General features: G+C 54.2%; 2 protein-coding genes across 4 annotated transcripts; one reads left to right on the top strand and one right to left on the bottom strand.

The window, feature by feature from the left end:
• Window positions 1–2,257: 2,257 nt before the first annotated feature.
• On the bottom strand, window positions 2,258–5,957 carry MAFF (MAF bZIP transcription factor F). 2 transcript variants are annotated; one of them, XM_074168611.1, is made up of 3 exons: window positions 5,568–5,957; window positions 4,470–4,523; window positions 2,258–4,375 (listed from the first exon to the last, which is right to left on the bottom strand). In XM_074168611.1, the coding sequence occupies exons 2-3, from the start codon at window positions 4,503–4,505 to the stop codon at window positions 3,962–3,964; spliced, it is 450 nt and encodes a 149-aa protein (XP_074024712.1). In that variant the 5' UTR covers window positions 4,506–4,523; window positions 5,568–5,957; the 3' UTR covers window positions 2,258–3,961. The 2 variants fall into 2 exon arrangements, with proteins under 2 accessions (XP_074024712.1, XP_074024711.1); XM_074168610.1 differs by having other exon boundaries at window positions 2,264–4,375; window positions 5,657–5,677.
• Window positions 5,958–6,611: 654 nt separating this feature from the next.
• PLA2G6 (phospholipase A2 group VI) lies at window positions 6,612–22,446 on the top strand. 2 transcript variants are annotated; one of them, XM_074168481.1, is made up of 16 exons: window positions 6,612–6,820; window positions 7,354–7,569; window positions 8,367–8,547; window positions 10,067–10,254; window positions 11,500–11,596; window positions 12,558–12,740; window positions 12,958–13,066; window positions 13,661–13,810; window positions 15,491–15,581; window positions 16,495–16,658; window positions 17,186–17,336; window positions 17,514–17,650; window positions 18,287–18,441; window positions 19,188–19,355; window positions 20,483–20,556; window positions 21,153–22,446. In XM_074168481.1, the coding sequence occupies exons 1-16, from the start codon at window positions 6,612–6,614 to the stop codon at window positions 21,292–21,294; spliced, it is 2,415 nt and encodes an 804-aa protein (XP_074024582.1). In that variant the 3' UTR covers window positions 21,295–22,446. The 2 variants fall into 2 exon arrangements, with proteins under 2 accessions (XP_074024582.1, XP_074024583.1); XM_074168482.1 differs by lacking the exon at window positions 13,661–13,810.
• Window positions 22,447–22,465: the final 19 nt, after the last annotated feature.

Here is a 22,465-nt window from a genome sequence, read left to right as displayed (position 1 = left end):
TGGTGAAGCAGCTGGGAGCGATGGTGCTGACTGTTGAGGGAGCTGGAGGCAGGGTCAGTGGATCCAGCAGCTTCTCAGATGCTGGATTTCCCCATTTGCACCCATCCAGTGATGCCATGGGGTTGGTTACTGCTTTTCCTAAATTTGTTGCTGCTTTAGTGGACGTGCAAACTCTCTCTGCCGGGCTTTGTGTGGGCTTACGGCATGAGTTTTACACGAAGCCTCTTGGAAAGCAGGGCTGAAGATGGAATGGGCTTTCCTTCCATCTTCCATGGCTTTAGCGTGAGGTATTTATGTTAAACTTCCCTTCTCCCTTAGGAAAGTGGAGCGTGGGATGTGATCCCTTCCTCCCCTTTCCTTGCATTTGCAGGCCTTGATGATGTCCCAGCGTACACTTAATAGGTGACTGTCCCCAGTCTTTGTTTCATTGGGTGGCTGAGATGTAAAATCTCTGGGTTTGCCCTGTGGAGCTTGAAGATGATCCAGGCTTGGGGGAAGCGTTTTTTTTTTTTTTTTAAATTATTTTGAAATGTATGCTGCATATATATGCTGCGCAGAGGATTCTGGATATTCTCAAAGCTTCCTGTAGTGGTTTGAAGTATAACCCTTTTGCACTAGCTGCCTTTGGAAAAGCCTGATGAAGAACTAGCGCCCAAACAACAGCCAGCTGCCGTGCGTTATAATTTTATATATATAAATATATATATTTTTTAACACCACACAAAATCATCTCTTGAGCTTTCTGCTCTCCCTCACAACAGGTAAGTGCCAGAGCAAGGACTGGCTCTGTAGCTGCTCTGGCTTGGAGGAACAAATATAAGACCCAGAGCTTGAGACCAAGGAGGCCAAGGCATCCGTGGTCTTGCAGGTCTGCTCGTGGTAGCCCAGGGCCCCAACAAATGTGTTGGTTCCAGGAGTAGGCCCTTGGAGCTGCTCTCCCTCACCTGCTTCCCTTCTTCTTCCTTCCTTCCTTTTGGTTTACCATGTAACATACCCATGGGATTTGTTTATTATTTTTCCTTATAGAGTAGTTCTTTGTATATAAACGACTGAAAAAAAAATGTATGATAAATAAGAGAGTCACCTAGTTTTGTACCTATCGTGTTTAACTGATGTGAGCTCAGCGACAAGCCGCTCTCTCTATTTTGGTCTTCGTGATGTTATACTCTGCAGAAATGAGCAAATATGATGACAAATAAAAATATAGAGATAATATAGATTGTACTTCAGCTGCCTCTGCGTGGTGCTGTCTGGGTGATTTCTCTGAACTGATTTTGAGCCTTTGCTGGTGGCAGGGGCTGAGGCTTAGTGGGTCAGTGTGTCTTGTCCTCCTCCAGAGGACGGCTTCACGCTGTCCGTGTATGCAGGAGCTGAGGGAGAAGCACCTCTGGGGATGAGACATCACTGATGGCCCTGGGCAAGGAGCAAAGCCCATTTGCCAAAACCTGGAGTAGAGATGTGCTTGGGTGCTTGATGCAAAACACCTGTGGGAGGAGGGGGAGGCTGCATTTTCTGACATGAGCCCCAGGAAACATCAGCTCTGGGCTTTTCTTCTATGAGCAGTGGTGGGGCTGGGGCGGTTTGCAGTAGCAAAAGAGAATGAGAATGTAAACCCCGTGTAGAACCACCATGTGTGTGGTGCAAGCTGGTGGGAGGCTGGGACCTGGCCCACTTGAGTGTCAGGGGAACACACGCTCATTGCTTCCACCTCTGCTCAGAGGAAGGGTGGCTTTTCCCCAGAGGGAGGAGGTCAGGCTTCACCTCTGGGTAAGGTGCCTGCCGTGCTTCCTTCCCCTTCTGCCACCCACAGATGTGAGCTCCCTGCTTTCCTCCTCGCTGTTCGCAAGTCGGGCAGTGAGGTCACTCCCCAGGGAAGTTTTTGGGTAGAGCTGCCCTGATTGCACCTGCCTCTCCTCCCGCACTGGGTCCGGAGGCAGCACAGAGGGAATTTTTCTAGCAAATAGCATCATCTTTCCCAGGAAAAGCTGATTCAGCACAGCTGAACTGCTCGTAAAAGCATGCACTTTGTGGGAGGGTGATGTTCAGCATTAAACTTGTTTACTGACCCCTTTTCTTTCAGAGACTATAAATCCGCGTTTCTCCTAAAAAGTCATGAGCTGTCTGTCCCCTTCCAGTCTTATTTTGGGACACGTTCTTGAACATGTCCTGCAGCAAAGCTAGAGGGAGCTAGAAAACCTGGTGTCACCGAGACACAGCCCTGTCCTGACATTCAAGAATGACCAAACACACTCTCGCTGTGGAAAAAAAAAAAAGAACTTGCTTTATTTGTAAAGTCTACAAAATACAGAGGAGTCGGGTAGGACACATACTGTAAGTCAGAAAATAAATAAGTTTTTTTTTTTTTTGCTCTATATAAGTATAAGATAAAATGTGATTTGCATATATAAAATATAAAGTACGGCTCTGTACCAACATCCTGGCTGTGCCGAGAGGCGGAATGGCAAAGAGGACGTGAAAATAACTTATGTTCGTGCAATAAATAAACCCAAGAGGAGTTGGGGGGGTGGGTGGATGCTGACCACAGTGTCCCCCTCCACGAGTGGCCGGCATCTCTCTCCGGGGCGGGATGGAGGCTGCGGCCGAGGGCGGCTGTGATGGCAATACCCAGGGCAGGGGCAGAAATGGGGGGGGATCATCTAGGGCAGCAGGCACCAAGGAGGGTCTGCCTCCTGCTATCTCCCCCGTGCTGCCTGTATTTAGCAAACCCAGCTCTTCTCCAGCATTTCAGCCTGCTGAAGAGCGGGTTGTCCCACACCGGTGTCCAAGCTGGAGGGAAAAAAACAAAGGGCGGAGCCTACCTGCCTGCCAGACAGCTCCCAGGAGCAGGGATGCTCACCGCCCCCGCTTCCTACCTCCTGCACCTCCACCCAACTCTGCCTCCGCAGCTCTGGCTCTCGGGGGGCCAGGAGCACCTTTCTGTGGGCTTTGTAGGCGGTGGGGCGCCGGGGAGCCCTTGGTGGGGCCGTACAAGCCGGCCTGTGCTGCGCAAAACAGTGTTTATCTCTGCTCCAGCTGCCTCCGCTTCCTTCCTGCCGGTGCCGCTGGGTTTTGGAGACACCAGGCCGGCCGGGCTGAGCGTCCTCGTAAGCAGGAAGAGGCGTGAAGGATGTGCGTGATGGAGAGAGATAAAACAGCACCACGGCTTCTCCCCTTTGCAGTTCAACAGCCTGGGCTGACCCCCTCACGTCCCCCAGCTCTCCCCTGCCTGAGGGTCCCTCCTTCATCACCGTCACCTCTGGGCTCCCCCAGCCCCACAGGCTTCCCAAGGCGCTTTCCCACCCTGCTCACCCTTACCCGGCACCAACCTGCAGCCACCTTCTCTCCCCCTCTGACCTGCCACTTCCCCTTGCTATGTCCATCCTCAGAGGCTCCAGCCATGCTGCCACCTCCTGCCCTGCTCCAGCAACGGTCCAAATGCCAACCCCCTTCCCCTCCATCATATCCCTTCTGCCATTTGCTGTGAAACCTCTCGCCCTGTTTCCCTCCCTGGCACATGCTCCTGGGGAAGCCTGGCCCACACTCAGCTCTCCCATGCCCTCCCCAATAAATTGAGGTGCCTGGTGTTTTCCTGCCAGCTTGGAGCCATGGGATGCTTCCCCCCCACTGCCACCTGCCCAGGCTCGCCCTCTCCTGCCCACACCCCCTGGGGTGAGGAGTGTCCGGCCAGAGTGGGGTCGGGGGTCTGCAGCAGGGGATGGGGCTGAGTTGGAGGGAAGGGGGCTGTGGGGCTTCGGGGGCCACCAGTGGGGTCCTGTCCTCCGCCCCAGCACTCACGCTGCGACAGCTCTCCCTATACAGGGGAGCTGGATGTCAAGGGATGGGAGAAGGAGGATTTCAGGCACAGGTCCTGGTGGGAAGGAGGTCAGGGAGGGTAAAAGAGGGGATTTGTGGGGGAAGGCACCCCGGGGGGCTGTGCCCAGCCAGGGGACGGAGGCCAACACTAGGAATAGGCAGCCTGGTTGGCACCAGACTTGACGATGGTGATGACGCTGGCGGTGGCCACCTTGGCAGGGGTCCCGTGGGTGGCCACGGTGCGGGCGAAGCCCTGCAGGGCCTCATACTTGCCACGGAGGGTGTCAAGCTCCAAGCGCATGGCAGCATTCTCCCGGGCCAGCTTGTCTACCTCCCACTCCAGCTCCATCTTCTGCTTCTGCAGCTCTTCCTTCTGGCAGACGCGCTTCACCCGGCAGCTGGCGGCATAACCTCGGTTCTTCAGTGTCCGCCGGCGCTGCTTCAGCCTCGCCACCTCCTCCTTGGAGAGGCCCCGCAGGTGGTGATTGAGCTCCCGCACTGACAGCCCCATCAGCTCCTCGTCTGACAGCAGCGGCGTGTTCTCCCCCAGCTCCCGCTTCACCTGCCGGAGAGAGGGGCGGTCACCCGAGACCCCCTGAAACCAGATCCCTACCCCCCCCCCCCCCCCCAACTGCCTGGTCTTGCTTGGTGCTCACCTTCAGGGCCTTGCTGGAGAGCGGGTCTGCAGCCATCCTTGCTTCACACTGGCCCTGCCAAACAGCCAGGAGAAGAGCTCGTTACTGCCTGCCCGCGCACCTCGCCTCAGCACAGAGGGCACCGGTCCTGCTGGCCCCCTGCCCGCTGCCCACGTCTCCCCCACCGGCCCTATGACTCATTCCTACTCCCTTAAAAATTACGTAGTAATAATAATAGTAATAATAACTGCAAAGGAGAATAATAAGGGAGGAAGGCTGGACCTCCCATCCCTCCTTCATCCCGCCCCGAGGTGGTCGGGATGCTGCTCTGCCCAGGGGACCCCAAAACGCCCCAGCCTGGCTGCCGGGTGGCCCAGGCTTCCCCCTGGGGAGGAAACGCGGCCGAGATCCGCCCGAGGCTGAAAAGAAAGTAAAAAGCAGCAGCAGCAGCCCCACGGGGCGAAACCACCCGGCGGGGAAGCCGCCCAGCCGGGACCGGCGCGGAGGTGCCACCCCACCGCCCCCCTGCCCGGCGGGCGAGGGCACCGCGGCTCCCGGCGCAAGGCTCCGGGGGTGAAGGGTCGGGGCCGCGGCAACGCAGCGTGAGAGGGCGAGAAGTGGCCTCCCCCGTGATTCAGCAGCCCAGGGAGTAAAAGTCACCGAAGCGGCGCCTGTCCCCTCGCCGGTGGCCGGTCCCGCGGTTTGGAGAGGAGGCCGGGAGCCCGGGCCGCCTCTCCCCGCCTCGGGGAGCCCCCCTCCCCATCAGCGGATCCCCCGGAGGAGCGAGGAGGGGGCCGGGAGCGCCCCGCGGGGGAGGCGAGGGGCTGGAGGGGGGCGGCGGGGAAGGTGGAGCCGGGGCGGCTGGAAGCTGATGCAATCCGGGCCGGGGAGCCGAAACCGAGGGAGCAGCGGCGGCTCCCTCCGGGCCGCGTCCGAGACTCGGGAGGAAAGCGCGGACGGCTCCGACCGGGGACTTATCCCCCCCGTCCCACAGCCCGATCCCGGTCCCGGCAGCGGCAAAGCGGCCTCCAGCCGGTGCCGGACCCCGCCGCCGCCGCCCCCCTCTCCCGGCCGCCCCAGCGGCGTCTCCCGTCCCCCCCCGCCCCGGCCAGCACTTACCGGGCGGCTGCGCTGGTCCCCGCGGAGCCGCTGCCGGGTCTGGCCGTCGGGCGGCGGCGCCTCCAGCCCCGCTCCCCGCGATTACTCACCCGCGGATTCTTTTCATTCATAAAAACACAGTCATGCGCTGACGTCACCCTCGCACCGCCCCCCCCGTCGCCGCCGCGAGGGGCGGGACCCGCCCTTAAAGCGGCCGCCGAGTTTAAAGAGAACCGGGTGACAACTTCGGCTCGCACGCTGTCGGAGTATGAGTGCAGCCACGTTCCAAACTGCTATTTTTCCCCCAAATTTCGGGGTGACGCACACCATGCACAGAAGGGGAAGGCCTCCTCTCAGCCCCAGCAGTATGGGGGCGCTGCCGCTTTAAGAAGAGCAGCCCCGCCCCGCCCCTCACAAAGATGGCGCCCCTCGCCTTTCCGCCCTCCTCCGCCATGGCGGCGGGCGTGACGCAGCGGCGCTGGCGGCGATCCCCCGCCCCAATCGCCCCTCCCCTGGGGAGCGCCGTCGCTAATTGGCCCACGCTCGGGGGGCGCGGCGCCGCTGATTGGCCCGCCCCGCGGGATGGGGCGGGCGGTGCGGCGGGACGGGGGGACTGGGGGACCCCGCGCGGGGGAGGCTGGGGGCCCGTCGTGCTCTGCGGCCGCCGCCGCCGTCACCGTCACCACCCTCAGGGCGTCGGGCCCGGCCTTGCCACACCGTGGGCCCGCCCCCAGCCCCGGGTCCCGCTCCGCCTCCCCCGGCGGCTCTTTCCAGCGCGGGCAGGCGGCGGAGGTGGTGGAGGTGGGAGGTTTCCCGCCGAGGCGGCGGGGTAAGGCCTGTGGGAAGGCGGTGGGCTTGAGGCATTGAGGAGAAGCGGGGGTTCTTCCCCGGAGGCACCAGGAAAGTAAACCGCCGGTGCCGGGCTTTCCCCCTGGGCGGTGCGTCACCCCGGCGGCTCTCGGTTCTCCTTTCCTCGGTCGCTGAGTTCAGGGAAGGGCAAGTGCCGGGCCAGTCACCGAGTTTCCCTCAGGCGGCGGGGGAGAAGCCGCCTGGGGCTCCAGAAAGATGCAGTTCTTGGGCCGGCTGGTGAATACCATCAACACCGTCACCCAGATATTCACGAACCCGTACCGGGTGAAGGAGGTGTCGGCTGCCGAGTATGCGGCTCACACCTGCCTGAGGAAGGAGGGCAGGGTGGCCCTGTATAAGAACAGCCTCGCTCGCTCGTGGGATTGCCTGCTGGTGAATCCCCAGAGCCCGCAGGTCGCTTTCCGGTAAGTGACAGACCTTTAGCAACCAATACTGAAGCATGAAATGAAAGACCTGAAACCTCCCATCTCAGGACAGCGTGCTCCGTGGCTGTGGGCGCGGGGTGATGTGTTTGATCAGGGAGTGGGCTCATGAGGAGTGGGAGGCCCCTGCGTGTGCTGGTGGAGGAATTGTCATCAGAACAGCTTGTGAGAGCAGGGCAGGACAGGGTCCAAACCCCCTGAAAACAAGCAACTATGAAATAGGTACTCAGGTCATAATATCCCCAGGTACCTGCACTTCCACTTATACCTGTTGCTGCTGTAGCATCTGGAGCACTGGAGGCTTCAGCACAAAAGGTAATGTTCCTTAGGAAGAGAACATGCTCTCAGCTAATGAAGTAGGCTCCCTTCTTTCCTTGGAACAAGTATGACACCAGACAAGGAGGAATAGGAAAGTCCTCAGCATTAGTGTTTGGAGAAGAGCTGCTTCTCTCAGATAGGTGGGATGGAGGTTGTTTCTTTGAGTGTGACCAACACTGCGTTTGGCTTTCCTCCAGGCTTTTCCAACTCGACAACGAAGCGGATGCCCTCTTGCTTTTTGAGCAATATGCTGGGCAGCTGCGCCCTTTCTACGAGAGCTCGTGCCAGCCCTTGTCGCTGGAGGATCTCCAGCAGCTCAGTGACTGCTTCCGCAACCACCCCAGCTGGTCCTCGGCACACGTTGCAGTGGAGTTTGGGCGTCGTGAGAGCTTCCGGCACAACCACATTCTGAGGCAAGGGGCAGGAGGGGTCTCCAGTGGGTCTGCTGCTGGGAGTGAGCTTGGGAGGACAGCTTAAACCAGATTTGGGTATCCTGGCTTGATGTACCAAAGCAACGTGGGCTGCTGCTTGGGGAAGCTTGACACCTGTTGCTACTGCAGAGGTCGATTTTAAAAGTGTTGGCCTTGGTGTGTCTTGCCCGAATGGCAGATGTGGTAGCAGGTGTGGACAGAAGGGGGTCCGGTGGTCGCTTAGTGTAAGCTTTTGACCTGCTGCTGTGGGTGTTGAAGCGCAGAGCTCTGGTGTTTGAGCTGAAGGATTGAACTGTTACTAGACAGTTGCACTAATTAGACTCTTACAATTCTCATGGAGCTGCTTTTTGGAAGGGGTTGTGGGTGACTTTGTAAACCACGAGAGGAGGTACAGTAGGACTGTCTGAAAATGGTTTTTGGCCACAAGCTCTCTTTCCATGGGGAAGTTCATTGAGGATAGCGGAGACTAGTGAGGAATTAGGGAGCTGGGGGACTAAAGGCAGCACCTCCGCCAGATTGTTGTCTGTAACCTGCCTCCTGCCTTCCTTTGGGCAGAGGAAGGCGCAGCGTGTCAGGGAGAGGATCCATGGGAGGGCTGCTTGGTGGCCCTTCTGTATGCTTCTTCCCTGGCAAGAGGCCGAGCTTTCATGAACCTTGTGGTTCGCCCTCACTGGGCCCATCACAGACACAGAAGGTACCTTCGTATCATCTCCCAGGGCAGCTGCACGTCCTCGTCTTGGCAGCCCTTCCTTGGCCTCACGTTGACTCCTCTTTTGCAGCTGCGTGAACAGCACGGACAGTGAGGATGGCTGCACCCCGCTGCACCTGGCGTGCCGCAAGGGAGACATGGAGTGCCTGCTGGAGCTGCTGGAGTGCCACGCGCGGGTGGACATCACCGACAGGAATGGGGAGACCGTTTTCCATTATGCTGTACGAGGGAACAGCCCCCAGATCGTCGAGGTGGGAGCAATTTCAAAGCTGGCAGGAAGTGGGACTAGAGTGATTTGTCTCTATGCTGTGAGGAGGGAGACAGGAAAATAGATGGAGACGGGAGAGAAAGTCAGTTCCCTCTGCTGCCTCAGGCTGATTTCAGCCTCTTTCTTCCCCCTTTATTGGTGCTGTTTCCCATAAGCAGGCTCCAGATTCTACCCTGCAGCGGAACAAGGATATCGAGCAAGTTTCCTCAGAAAGTCTCCGTCATTGCTATTTGTATCAGACCTTCATCCTGCCTTTCCCCAGGCCCTTGGCTGTCTCTTCTCCATGTCCTCTTAGCAGGGTGTTTGGTTCTGGGCAGAGTGCTCCCGTGGGGGAGTGTGTGCTGCCCACAGACCGAAGGACATTTTGGAGCCACCGTGGTCTCTCCTGAGCCTACGGAACCTGTTCGAACTGAGCAGCCTTGCACAGGGAACAGCGATCAGAGCCTCAAGGCAGAGACAGTCTGAAGCCAAAGGTGTTCTCGATTGCTGAGAAGCACTGGGCAGAGTGACAGGGTTTGTGAGGGCGTGGGTGACCTTACATGTTGGTTCCTCAGGTCTTGTCAGCTCCCGAGCACCCAATGTGAGTGTGAGACCGGCTCTCCCCTACTGCAGCACCCCCCACATTTGCCCAATACTTGTTGTGACAGCTCTCCCTCTTCCTGCCAGACTGTGTGGGGGTTTCCTAGGGAGTGATGGGGGAGGGATGACGATCCGGGCTTGCCATGCTGTAGAGCAGGGCAGTTCAGATCTTTGTACTAAAAAGATTTTCCTGATGGCAGCAACTTGGCTTGTAGTTACAGAAATACTTCTCAGTCTGATCTGTCTCCTGTTTGTTTCTTTCCTCTCTTGGCTCCTCGCTAAACCAGAGAAAAGCAACTCTGAATTCCCGCTTCTCTTGTGCGCAGCAGGGCTTGCAGGGTTTCCCCAGTACGGCAGTGGGATATTTTTGTATAACAAATCAGTCAGCTGGTAACAGATGTCAACTTTACAGGGAGAATAGGAAAATTCCTTCAAACATACTCCCACGTGTATTTTAAAGATAACCCTGTTTGTATCCAAAAGCAGTGGTGGGTGTTGCAGGGGAAGTTGAGGCCCTGCCTGCTGACTGAGCGTGGTAACTGGTGGGGCTGCAGCAGGAGAGGGAAACTACTGGTTTCAGTTGGCGCGCTCATTTGGTTGGGCCAGGCTTTGCTCACAGAGTGTTACTGTTCTGCAGCTGATGGTGAGAGTCTGCTGGGCTGTGTTGTTCAAGGTTGTGCAAGCCCTTTTTGGCTGAGGGATGTCTCAGAGGCACATGGGCACAGAGAGCAGCAATCAACCCTTTGGGGAGGGAAAACAAGGAGCGCTTCCATAGCTACTGTGTTGGAAGCAGGGGTGGAGAGTACAGGCTGTAGCGTCGTGAGGAGCCCAGTGCTCCAGAGTCTGTCCTCGGAGCTCAGAGGGGCAGTCAGCACTCTTCCGTGTCCCTCTGTATGTATTTATCTACTGTCTCCTCTTCCCAGCTCCTGGGCAAAACCCCGACTACTGGCTTGGACCACCTGAGCCATGAAGGGATGACTGCTTTGCATCTCGCTTGTCAGCTGGGCAAAGAGGACATGGTCCGATCTCTGCTGAAGAGCCATGCCAGCTGCAGCGTCATGGGTACGCTGGGCTACCCCATCCACACAGCACTGAAGTTCTCCCAGAAGGGGTAAGGAACTGCTTGGGCTGCCAGAACAGGGCTCTTCTTCCAGTCTGGGGACCTGCCTGCTTGCTTAGGGTTGTCCAAGACCGAACCCCTTTTAAGGCAGTGCTCAGTAGGAAGATGTCCTGTGCTGTCCTCTGCTGCATCACCGAGATGGTAAAAGAACAGAGAAGTGCTGGTGTGGAAAAGAAAGAAACACTTTCAGGAAAAAAAAAAAAAGAAAAAAGTTTTTCCCTGAATTTATATATTATTTAGTATCAGACATCAGGAGAAAGACAGAGATTTTTTTAAAAAAGCGTTGGTGAAATGCTTTTTCTCAGAATGAGCTGTGAGAAGATGATTTACTGATGCTTAAATAGTGTTGCTAATTGCTGTACCTCTGTCTTTGAGTGCTCTGATCCTAATAAGCTTTCTGTTCAAAGCCTAGTTATTCCCGTCTCCTGTGGGCTGAAGGTACTCTTGACTCTTAATAACACTCTCTGGAACTAAATCGAAAGAGGCATGATGTTTACTCCCTGTTTTGTTTTCCCTGGAGAAATTTGATTCTCTTTGTATGTGCTTTGTAATACTTAATTTTCATAGAGTGTCGGAGCTTTACAAATAGGGCTCTCAAGTCAACACCAGCTGCTGCAGCATCTTGAAAAGTGCTTTCCAACATTAGAGACACATTCACAAGCCAAAAGTGTACTTCGGTCCCTTAGTTTGCAGTGGGGCTTGATCTCTTGTACATGGTTTATTTGGTGGTGTTTCAGAGTGGAGAGCATATACTTACTTGTATAGTCTACCTACCCACACTTATTAGGCTCTAGGTACTAGTCTAGTCACAATAGGTGTAATTTTTCACATATAGGGAAGTATACAGATTCTGAATTTAAGCAAGTATTTCAGTTTTATTCCCACATTTCTGTGGAGAGAGAGGGAGAAGAGAAGAATTTCCCCTCGGGTCCCTCAGAAATGCCATATTGCTGTATTGGAGAAGCACCCAGATGTTGCTCCACAACTTGGAATTGGGAAGGAATTATTCTGCTTCCTCCGAATGCTGTGCTGCTTGAGTGCTTCCTGCTGCGCCCTTCCTTTCTCAAAAGAGCAAAACAAAACTGCAGCTGAGGAACTTGCAGGTGTTGCAGAGAGAGTCTGCTGCTACTGAAGGGTTTCCTGAAAGGCTCTGGGTGGGAAGGCAGGTACTAATGTGAGTAGAGGTGTGAGTCAAGACGGCAGCCACCCATCCCTTCATCTCCTTGTCTTTGCCAGGTGTGCCCAGGCCATCCTCGAGGTGGATGCCAGCCAGGTTCGCTCCAAGGACCCGCGCTATGAAGCTATTCCACTGCACTGGGCGAAGAAGGCAGAGGTAAATGGAGCCAATCCGTGGCGAGGGGCCATGCTGCCACCCACCACCTGGTTAATTCCTCCTGCTGCCGACCTCTCCCTTTCCTGAGCACGTGTGCAGAGCCCTGGGAGTGTCAGAGCCCAGCCAGCAGCCCAGGGTTTGATTCTCTTTGTCCTGTGCTGAGCAGTGGTGTTTACCACAGGGGATGGAGCAGTGGAGCCTTGCAGTGAAACAAACTGATGGGCTCATCCCTAGTATGTCATCCTTGTCTGTGAAACGGCCAGCTTGTCCCTTTTCACCTTTTGTTGGGGGAATTGCAGCACTGTCACTGCTACCCCTGGGGGGAGCTCTCCTCTCATTACTGGCAGTTTCATGGAAGGAAGCAGGTTGATGCCTTGAAAACTGCAAGGAGAGCGTGATTTAGGCACAGGGTGGTGGCATGTAGGTTATGGTCCAGTTTCTGCCAGAGATGGGCAGATCAGTGGTGTGATATGCCATGCTGAAGCACCCAAATAATGCCTGTTGCAAGCAGAGGACATTCCTATGGCAGGACTGTTTTCTCTCCTGCAGTATCGCATCCCTCTCAAAAATGTCCTATGGAGTTTAGGAGCAGACATAAATCTGCTTGACTTATGAAGAGGAGAATATGAAAAAGCAAACTTTCCCTCCAGTCTGCAAGGATTCTGGCCTGAGTAGGAATTGTTTTTTCTCTGTTGCTCTCAGCCAGTTGCTACACTGGCATATGAGTCCCAAAACATCCAGAAGCTCTAGCCAGAATGTGAAACCACCAGCTAGTTCTGTGGTAAACAGAGAAACCCCATCACCAGTGGTTGGAACAACGCATCTGGCATCTGCCAGCCAGCTGTCCCTCTTCTTCCCCTGCTTTGCTTGCCACGAGACCTGGATCGTTCGAGCACCCAGGCCGTTGTCCTCACAATCGCTTTCTCTCTTCTTGACCTGGCACGTGCATGCTTGGGCACAGATGACGCGGCTGCTGCTCGAGTACGGCTCCGAGGTGAATGTGACCAGCCGGACGGCTGACATGGCTCTGCACATTGCGGTGAAGAGGGGACGCTTTGACTGCGCCATGGTACTGCTGACACACGGGGCCCACACCAATGCCAGGGGTCAGGATGGCAACACACCGCTGCACCTGGCCATGAAGGTGAGATTTCTGCACCTTCCCAGAGGCTACTGGAGAGGAGAGAGAGATTTTTCTTGAAGAGTTGAGGCAGGGACAGACCCCATTGAAATTCTAGCTGTAGTCTTTCCTGGGGTGATCCCTTGTGGGTGCTTTGGCTAATGAAAAGAAGAGGGGAGGGAATGAGAGATGCTGTAGCCAAGGGGAGCGTGGCTCTTTGAGCTTTCTCTTGTCCCCCTAGCATGACCACCTGGATATAATCAAAGCAATCGTCGTGTTTGGAGGAGATGTCGAGATCCCCAATGATTTCGGGGAGACACCGGGGCTGTTGGCAGCCAGGAGCAGCAAAGGTGAGGGAGCATGTCAGCAGCCTTGCAGTGTGAACCCAGCATCCTGTCTCCCCTTGGTGGCCAAAACAGTGTCTTGGGGAGAGGTGAAAACATGCCAAGCATGGGTGATGCTTCTCCAGCATGCTTTCCCAGCTTCTAGTCGCTCACAGTGTAGGCGCTTCCTGAGCTAGCGGCGTAGGCTTTGTATTAATAGCCCTTGACGAATTTATCTTCTGTGAGACAGACATGCAAGAGGAAAAGCTGGCACGCACTCCCCCTCTTTCAGGCCACAGTGTTGGGCACTGCAGGCTCATAACGGGATGATGCAGTGCTGCTGAATCGCCCAGGCATAAGCAGACACGGGCCAGTTCTTCAGTGGCAAGAAGCATGTGGCACACACCCTTGAAGCTGCACAGTACTGGGTACCCCTGCCGTGCACAAGTCCTGCTGCTTGATCTTAGGGGAGAGATACCCAAGACATACTTTCCCCTTCCCCAGGTTCATTCCAGAGGTTGCACGAGGGTTGAGGCTGCTGTGGATTTAGCAGATCCCCCCCGCAGTGTGTGCGTGCACTGATTCTCTTTCTGATCTGTGACTCCCCCTTCGTCACCTAAGGTGCGAACCGGAAAGTGCTCTTAGACCTGCTGCAAACTGTAGGGACCGAACGCTGCCACCCACCCAATCCTGACTCCCCAAGCCTGGCACCATCTGCCGCCTTATTCCTAGAAGGCCCACCTTCCTCGCGGAGCAGCTTCGACAGCTTAGGTAAAGCCTTCCCTGGCCCTCCCTTGCTCTCATCCCTTCTTGCTATCTTGGATCTCTTCTTCAGATGGGCCGTGCTCTGGGGACAGTCTCCTGTCTCTCTGTTTCTGGTGACTCTGTCCTTGTTCAGCTGTTGCAGGATCTTGTCACTTTTCTCTGTTTCTCCTGTGTGTGTACTCTAGACTCTTACACCATAAACTTCTGTTTTATAGACCTGACACAATGCAGCTCTGTTAAAAAGAAAAGGGATGACTGATTCCATCATCCCTCTGGAAGAGGTGTAGGACTTAGATGCCTGCATGTACTTTATGCGCTGGGTCATATACAGAAGGGGAGATGCTTGCTGGTCTGCCTTGAGGACCTCCCAGTGTCATGCTGGTCACAAGGAAATAAGAAGTGTCACTTGTTCAGATCCTGGGGCCAGCAGCTGGGAGAGGGAAGGGATGAAGCCCAAGGATAAGTGACTTTGGTCACAAGGTTTATGTTATGCACAGGATGAGCCAACTTGGGATATATGATTGTGTCGTAGCTTGTGCTCTGTACTGCGCAGTCTGTGTGAATAACCCTGTGGGTCTATACTAGGTTCTTGGCTTTCCTCCTCCAGGGAGCTCTGGAGGTCGGGCAGAGGCAGCATGAGGAGTTATGGAGTGGGCAGTGGGTGAGTTGGCTTGGAGGGAGGTTTTGACCCTCATGTGGGGTGTGCGGGCAGGTAACAGCCACTTGGGGTCCACTTTCCCTCTCAGGTTGGTGGTTTCCTTTGCAAAGGCCCTCTTGTGGGGGGGGCAGAGGACAACACCCTCTAACACCCTGGGGTGTGTCTGTGTCACCGCAAATGTCACTGGCTGGTGACACCAGGACTTTTGTCTCACTATGGCCTTGTGAAGGCAACCCCGCAGGTTTCAGTTCTGATGCAGTGACAGAGCAAGACAGTCCCTTTTTCATCCTGGACCTCTGACCTTTGAAGAAACTCCTCACCGTGTTCGTTGTTATCCACAGCCACCTTCTGGCCTGGGCACCGACAGGAGTATTTAACTTCTCTTCCCCCTGTTCTTCTTTTGGTTTCACAGGCTGGCTTCTCATCTAGGCTGGATTGGTGCCTCACACCCAGGGTGGCCTGGGTGTACATCAGCTGAGTGGTAATGACAAGCCACCCTGTCCCCACGGCTCTCCTGCCTAGGTTACCTTGCAGGAGTAGATTTAGGTTTTATCTTATGGCTTGCAGTAAACTGCGTAGTGGGCGCGCTGCTAGGATCTGCCTTCTCTCTCGCCTACTGTGCTCATCATCTGCTTCTACAAATCCTTCATCTTTGCCAGTGCATCTCCAGCTGCCTGCTCTAAAGGAGGGGGTTTCTCCTCTTTGGTGTGGAGTTTAATCTGGGGGGGATACCTGGTGGCTATGGGTAAGATGGCTTGTGTCTCCTGCACGGAGCTTTATTCGAATGGGAAGGGAGTTGGATGTTCTTTGTGTGATTATGGTGGAAATGCTTTATGGCAGAGGTGGGAGGTTTGGGTACCTTGACCAAGTTTTCTGGGGGCAGAGGGAAAGTAGGAAGAATAATTGAAGGTTTTGTAATTGATTAAGTATAATTTGGTTGACTAGTATCTCTGAGGCACGTATCAGAGGGTTCAAGTAGCAAAGTGGTCTCTAATTTTTTCTCCTTTTGCGTGTTCCTGGCCCTCTAGGGTACAAGGACCTTCTGTATGTTTCCACAACGCTTGGACAGTTGTTGAAGGCACCAGATGTTGTGGACTCGCCCAGTGATGGTAGAAGAAAGTAAGTGAGGACCAGCTTCTGTCCAGGCTCCTGTGCAACTTGAAGGTGAAAGCCATGTGTGTGAATTCTCCCCACCCACACCTGTGGGTGTGGCATCCTCAGAGCTGATGTTATTTAGCGTCCATTGACCTTGCAGTTTTTGCCAGAACCTTGTACCTGTTCCTGTCCACAGCCTTGGAGCTGCAGTGGAGCCCAAGCTCAGCAGGTGAAACTCCTGCTCTGTCCATCCCTTCTGCTGCTGGGCACGAGATGCTGTTTTGGCTTTACCATATCCCCATCTCCACACGCTGCCCTGACGCTCACCCACCTCCTTTTCCAGGCTGTGCACTGCCTTGGCAGTGCCTACACCTCACCTTGCACGGAGCAGTTGGCACTGAAGTGCTGCTAGAAGGATCTTAGGGATGTCTGCTTTTTAATTATGACACAGTATAAACTACTGCATTGTAAGGGACTTGGATGTGTTTTTGGCTTGTGAATGCCTCTCTGGTGTAGAGGTTGGGAGATGGCTAAATGAGCAAATGGTGTTGCACAAGCTCTGATGAGGTATATCTGGCCAGGTCACAGGATCACATGGGGTTGGAAGGGACCTCTGGAGATCATCTAGTCCAACTCCCCTGCCAAAGCAGGTCCACCTAGAGCAGGTTGCACAGGAACGTGTCCAGGCGGGTTTTGAATGTCTCCAGAGAAGGAGACTCCACCACCTCCCTGGGCAGCCTATTCCACTGCTCAGCCACCCTCAAAGTAAAGAAGTTCCTCCTCATGTTTAGGTGGAACTTCCAGTCTATTTGCATCTGAGGAAGTAACACGGGATTTATTTGCTTACTGACTATGCTGTCCACAGTGGCGTTCTTGTTACTGCGGCATTTGTAAGCTGTCCCACAGCTCCCAGTCACCTGTGTCTCTCTCTCCCCAGTCACGACCGCCTCCTGTGCCTGGACGGAGGGGGCATCCGGGGACTGGTGCTCATCCAGCTCCTCCTGGCTATTGAAAAGACTGCAGGCCGTCCCATCCGTGAGATTTTTGACTGGATCGCGGGGACCAGCACTGGGGGAATCTTGGCCTTGGCTATTGTACACGGTGAGGACAGTGCAAATAACGGGTCCCTTCTTATTCCTGTGGGCTCGAGTGCTCCTCTATGGGGAGCAAATGTGGGATGGGAGCTACCTCTCTGAGTCCTGACTGGGGTTTGTTGTCCCTGCCAAAGGAGGGAAGGGATGCTTGTTAATGAAGGAAAGCCCAGACCTGGCTTTGCGCTTGCTCTAACGTCAGCTGGTCTTGAGCAGCTTTCTGGGTTTTGGGAAGCATGTGGTGGCAGAGTGCAATGTTCTGTTCTTCCTGCTCTCTCCCTGGGGGTTTTACAGCAAAGTGATCAGCACTTTCTGGTAGTGGGAAACTACACTCCATGCTTGCCCTTTCTCTTTAATCCTTCCTAGTCATGCTGCTGAGGTCTGAGCAGACGCCAGGTAGGCTGGGAAGGGGATGGGATTGGGAGTGATGCCTTCCATCTCCCGCTGGTCCTGGAGAGGCCTATCTCTGATGTGCTGTTTGTTCTGCCTGCCCTTCCTCCCATTCCCTGCTCCTGCCGATGCTGTTGCCCATCTCAGGGAAGTCCATGGACTACATGCGCTGCCTGTACTTCCGCATGAAGGACATGGTGTTCCGGGGTTCTCGGCCCTACGAGTCGGAGCCCCTGGATGAGTTCTTGAAGAAGGAGTTTGGGGAAAACACCAAAATGACAGATGTCCGAAAACCCAAGTAAGTCGTGGCTGGGGCTACACTGGTTGATGCTCTCCTGAGTGTGCTCTAGACCCCTCAGCAGAGGTGCTCAGCCTCTCCTTAGAGCAGGTCTGGAGGAGTGCAATGTGCAGACTATTGAAGCCGTAAGTACGTTTTTTTCCCATTTTACTCATTCTGTCATGTCCTCTTCCCCAGGGTTATGGTGACAGGGACGTTGTGCGACCGGCAGCCAGCTGAGCTCCACCTTTTCCGGAATTACCCCGTACCAGAGACAAAAACCTCCACTGAATACAAGACAAGTGCATCTTTCAAACCACTCACTCAGCCAGAAGGTAAATGCTGGCACACAGCAGTCCAGCTGGATGGCAGAGGAGGGGGACAGCCCTCAGAGACGGAAGATTTCCTGTTCTTCCTCCCATTGCTCTGAAAATTGGGGTGTCCCATCAATGGCTCATCCCTCATCTGGACTTGTAGCTTGATCCTAGTGATAGTTCCTTTTTCTCCTCTCTCCTCCTCCCTTGGCTTCTCTTGTACCAGGAACGGACTGGCTAGTGAGGATCATGAGAAAGGAGTCTGCTAGAGGAGTCCCGCCTACAGTCAGGACCTTTCCCTCAGGGGCAGATTAACGTGGAAAAGCTGTGTAACTGAAGCTTGCAGCTGCCTCCAGCTTGCTGCTTTCTTTGTCTAGCAAACATAACTGGTTTGCCATCAAAATAGCAGCAATGAAGCTGGTAGAGAGCGAATTTGACCCAGGATATGTAGAAAGTGGTGAGAACATCTTTTAAAGCCCCCCAAAATAATCCTGTGCATCCAAGCAGAAGCTCTTACTGTTGGGAGAAAGAGGCACACCTGTCTAGGGTAGGGTCTTTTGGGATTGCAAGCCCTTCTGCTTTGTGTTGGTGAAGGTGGGGTGCCTCTCACACATAGGAGAGTTGCTGCAAGAGGCCGTTTGCTTTCTCTTCCTCCAGACCAACTTGTGTGGCGCGCTGCCCGCTGCAGCGGTGCAGCTCCCACTTATTTCCGGCCCATAGGCCGCTTTCTGGATGGCGGGCTGCTGGCCAACAACCCTACCCTCGATGCCATGACAGAGATCCACGAGTACAACAAGACACTGATCAAAAAGGTGAGGGAGAATCCTGGTCCTGACTGGTAGCTGGGGCTTTACTGGCTCCACTGGGCCTCCCTTGAAGGGGAAGAGGGCTTGGGAATGGATGCCTCTCTAGTGGATAAACAAGTTAGCAGTGCAGCACCCGAGAAGGAAGCATGTGGAGGGGGATATGTGTTGGGAATGGTGGCTGAGAGGTGAAATACCTCTTCTGACAAGGGTGTGAGATGGGGAGGCAGCCCCATCAGTCTATCCTTGCCACTTTGAGCAATGATGATTCAGTTGATGGTTGTGTGTGGCCCTTGATGCAGCTCTGCAGGACCTTTTCCTGCCCAAAAATAAATGGAGAAGACAATAGTAGGGCACTCTGCAAGGCTGAAGAGTGAATCCCTTCTGTGGTGTGGCAAGTTCCTCAGAAAGATGACTAACTACTGGCAGCTACTGCTCCCTGTAGCTGAAAGAGGAGGTGTGTTGCCAAAATGACTGAAAGAGGTGGACTGTTTCACAGCCATCTGGTCCTAGGCCGCATCTTTGGGGTGATCCCATGGGTTTGGGTGCAGCCAGGGGTATAAGAGACAGAACAGTGCAACTGTTAAAGTCCCATGGATTATACCTGTCTCACCAGGCGCTACTAAAGGGGGAGGATGGGGAAGAGAAAAGGCTACCTGGCATTTTGCCTTGGCTTTCAGAGCTTCCCCAAGACTCAAAGACATGGTCTGCCTTGAGTGTTGGTCCTTGCAAATAAATCTTTTGTTTGTCCACAGGGTCAGAGGCAGGAAGTAAGAAAATTGGGATTGGTGGTCTCCCTGGGGACAGGGAAGCCTCCGCAGGTCCCGGTGAGCTCTGTGGATGTTTTCCGCCCCTCCAACCCTTGGGAGCTGGCGAAGACCGTCTTTGGGGCCAGGGAGCTTGGCAAGATGGTGGTGGATTGTGTGAGTACTGGGAGGAGGGGATGTGGGAGGACCCTTGGGGCTGCTTGCAGGGAGGGAGCAATGTTTTCCAGTCTTCAGCTTCTTCCTTTTAGGAGAAAATCGTACTTCCTTGGAACTGCTCTGACCATGGCCAGTTCAAGGAGTGGATGTAGTGGGTAACCTAAGAATTGCGGGAGCACAGCAGGTCTGAAGCCCTGAATGCCTCCTTTGGGTTTCAAGTGCCAAGGGAGGTGCAGTTCCTGCAGCTGTAAGGAGCTAAGGTGTGGGAGAGCTGAGGACAGGATGGTGGTCAGTGAGCCTCCAGGAACATTTGCAGGTATGAGTTTGTGAAACTCGGTATCTTTCCAGAGAGCATTGATTATCATCTGAGCAACCTGGAAAAAAAAAATCAAGCCTCAGAAAACAGCAATTAATTTTTCTTTAGAAAATCTTAGCTATCCCCACTGGGGAAATCAGCAAATGCTAGAGAAGTGGGAGTATCACTAATAAAAAGCAGTAGTTCAGAGCTGTGGTTAGGAGTGTGTGATAGTTCTTGGATGCTTCAGAAAGAAGCTCATTAAATGTTGTATATGAAAACACTCCGAATGAATGAAAGCCAGAAAGGTCAGAACTGAGGTTTTGATTATGATCTTAGTTCTGTCGCTTTATCTCCTCTTAACTTCCTAAAGCCCAAAAAATGCCCAGAGAGGTCCCTCTGCTTCTCCTGTCTTTTATTTCAGGGGTCCCAGGGTAGCCCAGAAAGCCTGCAGAGTCACAGGCTCTGCTGGTACTGGGCTTGGACAGAAATGGGTAGAGATGAAATCCCAAGGAGGCTGTGATTCAGATCATCCTGGAGGATTCTTTGAGGGAATCCACTCAGTGCTGTGATGGATGGAGGATCTATAGGGTGAAATTCCTTGTGTCCCAAGGATCAGGAGCACTGTTCTTATATTAAAAACAACAATCAAAAAGCCACCCCGTTCCTGGTGGTGGACGTTGCCATCCAGGATGCCACTTGCTCCTGGTTTTTCCTCTCCCTCTGTGGCTTGCGCAAGTTCGAGTTGGTGCCAAGGGAGCCTCTTGCAGGCAGGGGGTGGGGGGAGCAGTGTGACAGTCAGGCTCTAACTCTGGGCCTGTTTCTCCTGCAGTGCACTGACGCAGATGGCCCAGCTGTGGATCGTGCCAGGGCCTGGTGCGAGATGACGGATGTCCCATATTTCCGGTAGGAGCTTCCTTTCCGCTCTCTGCACAGACCTATTTTTATCCTGCTCACTTCAGACCTGGCTGCGGCATGTGTCATGCGTCATCCCAAATAGTGTCCCCTCCAGCGGCATGCCTGCCCAGACCTGTCGTAGAATTATGGAATGGTTTGGGTTGGAAGGGACCTTGAAGATCATGTAGTTCCAGCCCCCCTGCCATGGGCAGGGACACCTCCCACTGTCCCCTTGCCCCCTCTCCTCATGCCCTGGTGACACATCGGAGGATGCCATGGCCCAGTGGTGGATTGAGCACACCTTGTCTGGGGTCAGTCATTGGGGATGCTGTCTAAGAGAGTCCTTAGGAGATGTGCATCCTGCCCTGTTCCACCACGCACAGCGTGGTTTGAGGCTCATGCCTTACTTGGGTGGTACTGTTGCTGAACTGTGGCTAGGCCTTGAAGGGAGGGGGAAGGCCTCCCACTCCGCAAGCCTTCTAGATAAGGGCAGGTGAACACCCAGGACAGTGGGAGCCACTTTGCACAAGTCTTGTGCTCATCAGGCTCCCTGCCTTGTCGCATCCAGCTGTGACCAGCTGGTGATGCTCTCTTGCCATACGCAGGCTCAGCCCTCAGTTGCACACGGAGGTGATGTTGGACGAGGTGAATGACACCGTGCTGGTGAACGCTCTCTGGGACACCCAGCTTTACATCTACCAGCAGCGGGAGCAGTTTGAGCAGCTGGTGCGACATCTCTGCCGATGACTGACCTGGAGGTTCCTGTTCAGCATCCCCATGGCAATGAGCAGGAGACGCTGAAATGGCTCGGATTTGCCCTTGAATCAAGATGTTGAGGTGGGGGAGGGACTACTACTACCGCTACTAATGAGGAATTAGTGATATTTAATAGACAACAGCACACATACACATGTATTCCAGGGCACACCCATGTATTCCCAGACAGCTGTGAAATGCTGACAGATGGTTTTCATACTGTAGCCCCATCTCTGCTGCTGTGCTCGATTTTGCTGCCCTGCTCTCTGACCTTACAGCCCCTCCCAGAAGCCAGAGCCCCCACCTACCTCTCTTGAGCTGTAGCAGCCGGAGTCTGTCTCCTGTCTGTGCAGCACCTCCACTGACAAAGCACCGTGCACCTTCTCATGTCACAGAATGGGCCCGGGCCAGGTAAAGCTTCAGAGATTACTTGACCCACTGGGGCCAAGGTGTTTCAAAGTGTATAGCACAGGGAAATGGGATTATTCTTCCCTCAACACACCCAGTTTGAAGGGGAGCAGAAGTGCTGCAACTTTTCCGCCGTAGATGTGACGCAGAATGTTGCGACTGGCCTTGGGAGAAGGGGGAACCTTTCCTGAACTTTGTCTTCTGTAGCACCTTCCCCTTTCCCTTCCAAGATGGGCCGGCGACACAGGTACTGACTGCGCCCAGGGTGGGAGCAAACCTCCCCCCAGACACTGTTTTGTGCTCCCTGACTTGCTGTGCTGCTTTTTGCTCAAGGGCTGAGATGTGAAAGCCTGTCTTTACCCGCAGCAAGCTCAAGTTGAGGGACCTGCCAAGCCTTGGCTTGGTAGAGAGATCGTTTCTCTTTATTCTTAACGTGGAATTGAAATGCTCTGAAATCAGTTCCCACCAAAGAAGCTGACCCTGTGACAATTTGGATTTACCTTTTTACTGCTGAAAATTCCATTGTGAATGCTGCACTCCTTAATGTTTCTGCAGTAAATTTTGCATATTTATAAATAATTTATGTATCTATTTGGAGACGTTTTGAGGAATAACCTGGAAAACTGAATTCTTAATTGTTTGCTTTTGACTGGATGGACTGCTGTTGTGAACAGCACTTCTATGCAAGATTAACATGACCTGAAATAAAGAGAGGATTGGCTTTGGTTCCACTGTCATGCAGTCCATGGTTGTC

This window comes from Numenius arquata, chromosome 2 (assembly GCF_964106895.1).
Source record: "Numenius arquata chromosome 2, bNumArq3.hap1.1, whole genome shotgun sequence".
Taxonomy (NCBI): domain Eukaryota; kingdom Metazoa; phylum Chordata; class Aves; order Charadriiformes; family Scolopacidae; genus Numenius; species Numenius arquata.
Note: the sequence above shows the minus strand (reverse complement) of the source record. Positions and strands in the feature narration are given on the sequence as shown.

Excerpts from the sequence above, each read along its gene's own strand:
- PLA2G6 (XM_074168481.1), top strand. The coding sequence starts at position 6,612 with ATGCAGTTCTTGGGCCGGCTGGTGAATACCATCAACACCGTCACCCAG. Across the intron at positions 17,651-18,286 it reads ACCACTCACTCAGCCAGAAG|ACCAACTTGTGTGGCGCGCT; the intron begins GTAAATGCTGGC and ends CTCTTCCTCCAG. Across the intron at positions 19,356-20,482 it reads GCAAGATGGTGGTGGATTGT|TGCACTGACGCAGATGGCCC; the intron begins GTGAGTACTGGG and ends TTTCTCCTGCAG.
- MAFF (XM_074168610.1), bottom strand. The coding sequence starts at position 5,677 with ATGAATGAAAAGAATCCGCGG. Across the intron at positions 4,524-5,656 it reads TGAATGAAAAGAATCCGCGG|GGCCAGTGTGAAGCAAGGAT; the intron begins GTGAGTAATCGC and ends GCTGTTTGGCAG. Across the intron at positions 4,376-4,469 it reads TCTCCAGCAAGGCCCTGAAG|GTGAAGCGGGAGCTGGGGGA; the intron begins GTGAGCACCAAG and ends TCTCTCCGGCAG.